The sequence below is a fragment of the Agrilus planipennis genome, unplaced genomic scaffold (assembly GCF_000699045.2).
Source record: "Agrilus planipennis isolate EAB-ADULT unplaced genomic scaffold, Apla_2.0 scaffold76, whole genome shotgun sequence".
Lineage (NCBI taxonomy): Eukaryota > Metazoa > Arthropoda > Insecta > Coleoptera > Buprestidae > Agrilus > Agrilus planipennis.
Genome location: NW_020442430.1, coordinates 692,580 through 700,568, shown reverse-complemented (window position 1 = coordinate 700,568; position 7,989 = coordinate 692,580). Strand labels below are relative to the sequence as shown.

The window sequence follows — 7,989 nt, the reverse complement described above, 5'->3', positions numbered from 1 at the left end:
CGTCCGGCACACTCTTCGTCGTTCACATCTTCTCGGCCCTTTGAGAATATTTTGTACCACCGATTAACTTCGCTTCCAACCAAGGTACCTTAACGATATGCCACAGTCGACATTCGGAATGCGTCCGCGCACTTGATCTTGTTTCTCACACAAAATTTGATACAGATTCTTTGATCCATTTTTTGGAATAGGCAAAAATCGATGACGAGTCAAAACACGTACAAAGCAGCACATTTAACATGGCCGAACTTGTCGATATACGTGAGAGATATAAATAACAACATAACGCCACAAAAAAAGGAAAATCAAATATACGCAACCCTAGGAAATTCTAAATTCGTGATACTTTTTGAACAGACCTAGTATGTCTGCATCTATTTTTTCTGTTGCTACAAATTCTTCTTCTCCCTGTATTTTGTGTAGTAAAACCGCATTTCTGATGAAAAACAAATAATTATGGTGAATGGAAGTTGAATCTATTCCAAAATTTGGTGTTATCACCTCAACCTTTCTTCAGTTTGGCTTGGATATTACTATATCATTAGGTCATAAAAGTATTTCAGTGAACCATTATCTTCTCATTAATATTTCACAGGCTCAATTTGGAATGGAAGTTTGTAAGCAGTGGAAAGCCACTAAAACAGGAGTATACCTGCTCGAAATGTATAAATTTTTTATATTTTCGTAGAGGGTTTAATGATTTACAGTGATTAATGTATACATTGTCTTGCAAATGGTTTTTGGCAAAAACAGTTTCAAAACGGCAACAGAGATTTATTCATACAAAAATGTTATTAAAGCTTTACAGAATCGCTAAATTTTCTAAAAAACTGGAAACATCAATTTCTAATTAAAATTTCAGAAAGAATATAAAAAAAATCAAAGACGATAGTGACACTTCCAACTTAGAAATAAATATATTTAACAAGATGTAGACAATTTTTACATTTTTCGTTTTATATTTTGTAGTAGTACTAGTACACTTTACTATAGAAAAATGTTGGTACATCGCTGTTGGGAAATTTATCACTGAAAATGGATAATAATGATCAACTCAATCAAACAATTGACGTGGTTATACATTTTTAATATATGTTGTAATTCATTTATTATATTAAATTCTGGTATGTCATGCAATTTTGGCAAATTTGCAAATTGTCATTTAACCATGAATTCGGTATACTTTCTGTTGTCCAGTAAGACAAATATACTTTCAATCTGAATGAAAATTCAATGACTAAGTATGTAGACCGATATTTTATTTGAACATTTCAAGAATCGATGTTTGAAAAAGTCCTAATGTTTAACGAAGTTAATAAATTTTAAACAGAAATGTAAAATTGGTACAATCATCGTCAGTATCAATTCTGTCGAAACAATCAACATCTCAATTTCGAGCGTATTGGGTTTCATCAACAATCCCATAGTCAGTTGCGACAAAATCCGCCCTTCTTTGCAGCGTTTAATATACATATAACTACATACAGTGTAGTTAACGCCGCCTGTAGAGATTTTTCTCTAATTGTTGCATCGTGAATTCAGTTTGACAAGTTGCTATCTTAAATTAAAAAGGATATTGTCAAACCTTAATAAATCCACAAGTAGTAGCAAAGCTACAAAAAAGTTTACTACACTGCCTCTAACTATTTTGCGTTTGATTACTGATTTTTAAGGTTTAACCAGCTGTAGCAGGAACATTTAATCAAATCCAAGAATACGAGAGATAGAGGCATCAATTGCTTATATAATCCGAAGCGAATAGGTATAAAAAGCGTCATTGCTACTTAATAAAGGATAGAAAACGATGCAGTTCGCTGCGCGATGAGTAACTGCGCATCACATCGGATTCGCACTGCCTTACTGCGCAGTGGTCTACCTACCACACTTAGGAGTCGCACATTAAGCAAACTTAGGCACTTTATACTCCTACCTCTAATCATCTTTTTCTAATCTTGATCAAATCCTAATGCGACTAAGACAGATGGGTAATCGTTTCATATCCTGGACGTAACGATTACTAAAGCCAATTTTCTGAACAGTGTAGCGACAAATTGTATATCGCGTTAAAATAAATTTAATGTTCTCAATCGCACCGTTGTTATGCGGTCGTGTACCTTGCTATTTCTTACTTTTAACTAATGTATCGAGTTTTATGTCGCAACCAACTGCCGCCATATCCGTTGAGCTAAAACTTCCCAAACTGCCAATAAATTTATAAACGTGTGAAGAATTATAACCACCACTGATGTTTAATACGAGAGAATCATTAGCAAAAATGGATTCTGTAATAATATTTTTCGAATCATTAGTAGATGTCATCAGTGTCATATCAATATTTTAGGGCGGAGAGAAAATGGTTAGCAAACATACTTACAAAGGTTATTCTTCAAATCTGTTATTTAAATGTTTGGTGTGGGGCCAGAAAAGAAATCTTACAAAGTCTATATTAACTAATCTTCGCATTTCCCTAAACAAAAACATCGCACATCCTTAACTATACCCAGGTATAGGTATACCCAGGTTAGATTACTGTTCGCAAATAGTTAAGGATATGGGTTGTTACAGTTTTAGGCAAATGCGAGGTTTAGCTCAGGATAGGAAAGAGTGGAGGTACGTGTCCAACCAGTCTTAGGAGTGATGACCTTATGATGATGATGATGAGAAAGAATAGAACAGAGAACTCTATGGAAGTCAAAAAGAAATAGGTGAGATAGGTTAGTAGGACACCTTCTCAGGCATTAAGGTCTAGTCAGANTGTCATATCAATATTTTAGGGCGGAGAGAAAATGGTTAGCAAACATACTTACAAAGGTTATTCTTCAAATCTGTTATTTAAATGTTTGGTGTGGGGCCAGAAAAGAAATCTTACAAAGTCTATATTAACTAATCTTCGCATTTACCTAAACAAAAACATCGCACATCCTTAACTATACCCAGGTTAGATGACTGTTCGCAAATAGTTAAGGATATGGGTTATTACAGTTTTAGGCAAATGCGAAGTTTAGCTCAGGATAGGAAAGAGTGGAGGTACGTGTCCAACCAGTCTTAGGAGTGATGACCTTATGATGATGATGAGAAAGAATAGGAGAACAGAGAACTCTATGGAAGTCAAAAAGAAATAGGTGAGATAGGTTAGTAGGACACCTTCTCAGGCATTAAGGTCTAGTCAGAGACATATTAGAGGCAGAAACGGGAGTTAGGAGGGGTAGAGGTCGACGTAGACTAGATTATTGTTCGCAAATAGTTAAGGAATGGGAATGTTGTAGTTTTAAGGAAATGCAAAGATTAGATCAGGATAGGAAGGAGTGGAGGTACATGTCCAACCAGTCTTAAGACTGACAACCTTATGATGATGATGAGAAAGAATAGGAGAACAGAGGACTCTATAGAAGTCAAAAAGAAATAGGTGAGATAGGTTAGAAGGACACCTTATCAGGCATGAAAGTCCAGTCAGAGACATATTAGAGGCAGAAACGGGAGTTAGGAGGGGTTGAGGTAGACATGGACTAGATTATTGTTCGCAAATAGTTAAGGATGTGGATTGTTGTAGTTTTAAGGAAATGGAAAGATTAGATCAGGATAGGAAGGAGTGGAGGTGCGTGTCCAACCAGTCTTATAACTGACGGCCTTATGGTGATGAAGATATCTTTATATTCGCTTTTTCCATTACATACCGGTATTTTTGTTTTACTATTATTTATTTTCTTACAGTACTTGTCTGTTAATACTGATGTGTCTATTTTATTTAAGGCTTTATCTGCTACAACATGTGCAAGTCTAAGCAGACAAATCTTTGCTCCTGTAAATGAATCCTTAGAGTTGTTCTGTCTTCAATGCTGTTGATCGCTCTATAGTGGAACTATATTTTTTTCTATTCAACAAATTAGTTAATTCTTATAAGATATACATCACATCTTCGTTTCTTCAGAAAAAGAAATGGGATTATGTATTTTGATAATTCCTTTCGAAAAGTAAGAATATATTTGTCGCTAATGTTATATTCAAATAACTTGCTGACTTCCTATTTATAATAAGTCGACGTCAATTGAAAAGTCATTACTTACTGATTATTTCCTTTTATCATTAGAGAAGTGTGAAATTAGTGCTTATTTCTTTCTTTTAAATAAGTGTTAAAGTTCCTAACGTAAAAGCCACGACTTTGAATAATCATTCATTTTTTATAAATCCGTCGCTCAGTGTAATCCATTTTGTGGTAAGTTCAATAAACCAATGCATAATTATACATAATAAAAGAAAACTGCTCGCTTTCGGAGAAAAAAACAAATTGAAATGTCACGCCTTTGTTACACCAATTTTTGAGATAGAGTTGGCAAATGCATCTGGCTGATGGGATCCATTCAACCATAGAACTACGTGCATATTTTTCCTTAAACTTTCTCTATTTCTTTTGATAATGTTTCTTTGATTGTTGCAAATAACCTGTATCTACAGCTTTTGTTGGCGATGACATAATGCCTATTGCAATGACTTGTTCCAGATATTTACTGGTTGGCTTGTTTTTAATTTTACTAAGAAAGCTACTTGTTGCGCTTTTTATTGTAATCATGTGACGCAATTCGAGCTTTCACAATACGTTTGATGACAAGAGCAGTGTTTTGGTTTTGAACTTTTTCAATTATATGCATATATATACAATGGGTTACATTTATTGTCCTGTTAGTAAGAAAAACAAAAAAAAGGAGAAGGATTGTTTTTAGATTTTATTTCGCGTATTTCTTTACATAATAAAAGAAAATCGTAACATTCGCCACAATGTGCCCTTTGACGGATAACAATAGTACTGTATAACAATAAAAGGGCCAATGGTTGCGATAACAAGGTGTAGAAGTTTAATGATGTCCCTTACTGAATCCGTACTCTTTGCCTTCATGGTGGCCACCTTTCTTTCCATAATCTTCGTGATGTTTGTGATGTTCTTCGTGTCCATGATGTCCCTTGTGTCCCTTGTGGTGTTCGTCGTAGTGTCCTTTCTTGTGATGTCCTTTCTTTCCATGATGGTCTTCGTGGTGTCCGCTTTTGTGACTGCCTCCTTTCTTGTGTCCTCCATGTTTGCTTCCATGATGCGCGTGATAGTCTCCGTGCTTATTGTGCTTGCCATGTTTGTGGTAGTCGTCGTAGAATTTGTGTTCCTTATGGTACTTGTCCTTGTGGGACTTGTGATGGTAACCGGTTGTTTTCTGACCTTTTTTATGTCCCTTCTTCTCTCCGAATTTTCCACCCTTGTGATGTCCACCTTTTTCGTGGTGTTCACCGTGGTGGTGTTCCGAGTGATGGTGTCCCTTTTTGTGTCCACCTTTCTCGCCGTGGTGACCGGCTTCATGTTTCTTGCCATGCTTTCCGTGGGCTGCGTGATCGTGGTGATGACTGCTTTTGTATCCTTTGCTACCTTTTCCACCGTGTTCGGCATGATGGTGGGCGTGATGCTGATGTCCACCACCTGATTCGTGATGGTGACTCGCGGCCGTTTCTAAGTCTGCAACGGGCGCAGATGCGACTGCAGTAATTTCTTCGTTTTCATCTCGCTGGCTGTTGATAACACGCGATGAACACAAATTTACCGCTAAACATAGTCCGAACAGCACCACAAAGGCCCGCATGTTTCGACTGTTGGTACAAAGCAACTGTATTCATGACAACGCAGTTGCTTCTATTTATACCACACAAACTTTCTTCGTCTTACCGAATCCGCGTTTCCGCAAGACTAGTTAAAGTGTTGTAACGATGATGTTATAATATCGCGACATCGGGACTTTAAAAACATAATTGATTGCTGAACTTTTCAAAAACTTAAGAAACACCGTTGTGTCTGAGAAATACGGTGAATCACAATCGCACTTACTTTTTACCATTCAGACAGAAACACAATGAAGAAGACCTAATTTTGTTGATGCCCTAAGGAATATACCTACATACTCTAAAAGTTTTGTTTCAAGTGTACGTCCACAATACGAACGCTTTTTATAAAGTTCTCCTTTCACTATCAAAACATTTGCAGAAGTTATAGCTTCATACCTACTCATGAGAAAGGATTTATCTTAATCTAATCTCTTTACATAAGGGGTTACGCCACTCTAGGATTGGGAAAATCGATTTTGTTTGCTTAAACAATACTTTAGGGTCATAAAAACCATATCCAGTTGGTTCTATAGTGAAAAAAAGAGTAAATGGTTCAATTCCCGATTCTGCCGCAACACCTCAAAGTGTGCGCTCATTGCGATACCGCCTTTACCTGTCGAAACAATAAGTGGCCCTGTTACTTACAGAGCAAAAGGTCTTTTGGGGTTCCTTAAGCATCCGCTAGGGTACGTAATGCTGTAATAAAAACGCCACCTCANTAGAAAACAATCGAACTAATATTATCTCATACCGTCAAGGCAGCGTTGGTAAGAAGAATTGCAAAATTGGTCTCCACGAAAATACCATTGTTTTAAGCCCTGAAGGTTCAAACTGATTATTTATTAGTGAAAGTATTTTTGAAATAAAATTAGTGGTTTCGGAGATTAACTATTACATCCAAATCCCAAACTTAGAAATTTTTGTGTAGATTACATTATATGTACATCCTCATTTGATACTTAAGATGTTGTTTTTATTTTCTGCACCTACCTAAGCACATTTACAATTCATTCTTCAAGTTTGCACCACTAGAATCAGAAAAACATATCTCTTTCTTTCTAACCAATCACGAAATATATCGGTGGGTACATGTGGGTCAGTATTATGAGAAAAATTTAAGACAACGAAAAAGTTCGTCATGACACCGTCCATATGACTAAAAGTACAGTAAAATCGTTGATATCCTTAAATTCATGCAGCAAGGTAGGCGGTTATCTCAGCGGTAAAAAGATCGCCTGCCACACTGCCGACCCGAATTAAATTGTCGATCTTACGATTCGATAAAATAATGATAATTGATCGACCAGCGATACAGGGCTCCGGATGATGTAAATGAATTATCAAAATGAATTTTAGGAATTTGAAAGGAATACCATTATAGGGAATTACATAAAATGTCCTATAATCGATGAATTATTAATATGAGGATCTCTCTATAAGCGACTCGAGTCTCTCGTTCAGAGATGCTAAACAACTTTTTTGACAGTCTCTCTCTCAGTGGCAGCAGAGAGACTCGATGAGAGACGGAGACTCGAGTCTCGCTTTCAGAGACTCTGAGAGACTGAACATTTTTATCTCTGGATACCCCTAATTATTAATCACACTTAACATTATTGTTAAATTGTTAATGTAGGCCATGTTTGGACTTGTTGCATGCAGTCTACAGTTAAACTGTCGTTTTAGACTCCATAGAAACCCATGATATTATGTGGTAGATATTCACATGCTAGACGGTTAATATTGCTAATGAAAAATCATCTTCATTATTGTTTGAGCAGTCGACGCGACGCCTGACGACGCCTATTATTAAAACGTTACATACGACGTTCAGTTCGTTTATTGCTTCGCGAATAAACTCGTAAACATTTTGACCACCTCAACTGTTCACATGTATAAAACAGTTTTATGTTTCGGATAAGTGCTTGAAGAGATCATGTACAGTTAATTAGGTCTTCCTGCGCTAGAAAGCGAACAAATTTCGTTCGTTGTATGGACAAGTTAATAGGAAATAAAGCTAGTATGTAAGTTGTTATCTCCTCTTAATTAGAACCTCTTATGGGTAACAAAGGGCGTCTTAGTTTGTTGCACGATGGGCCTCGAGGTAGTAAAACTGCTTACACTGTGACTGCTGATATTGCATCGAACTTGTTTACTCCGACAGCTAATTGCAAGCAGTTTCATGACACTTAATAGGTGAGTAAATCGACTTGGTTTTCGACCTTGGCCTGCAAATGTGTACCTATACGTAAAATTACTCTTCGAAAAATTATCTAGTTCCTATAATTAGATACTGAATGTGCTTTAGATTTAACAACAAAATATTTACATTGAATCTAGGAAAAAGGTCCTCCG

The 7,989-nt window shown here is 36.4% G+C and overlaps 1 protein-coding gene across 1 annotated transcript; it reads right to left on the bottom strand.

The window, feature by feature from the left end:
- Positions 1 to 4,850: 4,850 nt before the first annotated feature.
- Positions 4,851 to 5,618, bottom strand: LOC108733226 (histidine-rich glycoprotein-like). The gene has a single exon (XM_018464316.1). It carries the CDS (start codon positions 5,616 to 5,618, stop codon positions 4,851 to 4,853), a length of 768 nt encoding a protein of 255 aa, XP_018319818.1.
- Positions 5,619 to 7,989: the final 2,371 nt, after the last annotated feature.

Bases quoted from the DNA above. Each gene is read 5' to 3' on its own strand.
- LOC108733226 (XM_018464316.1), bottom strand. From the start codon at position 5,618: ATGCGGGCCTTTGTGGTGCTGTTCGGACTATGTTTAGCGGTAAATTTG.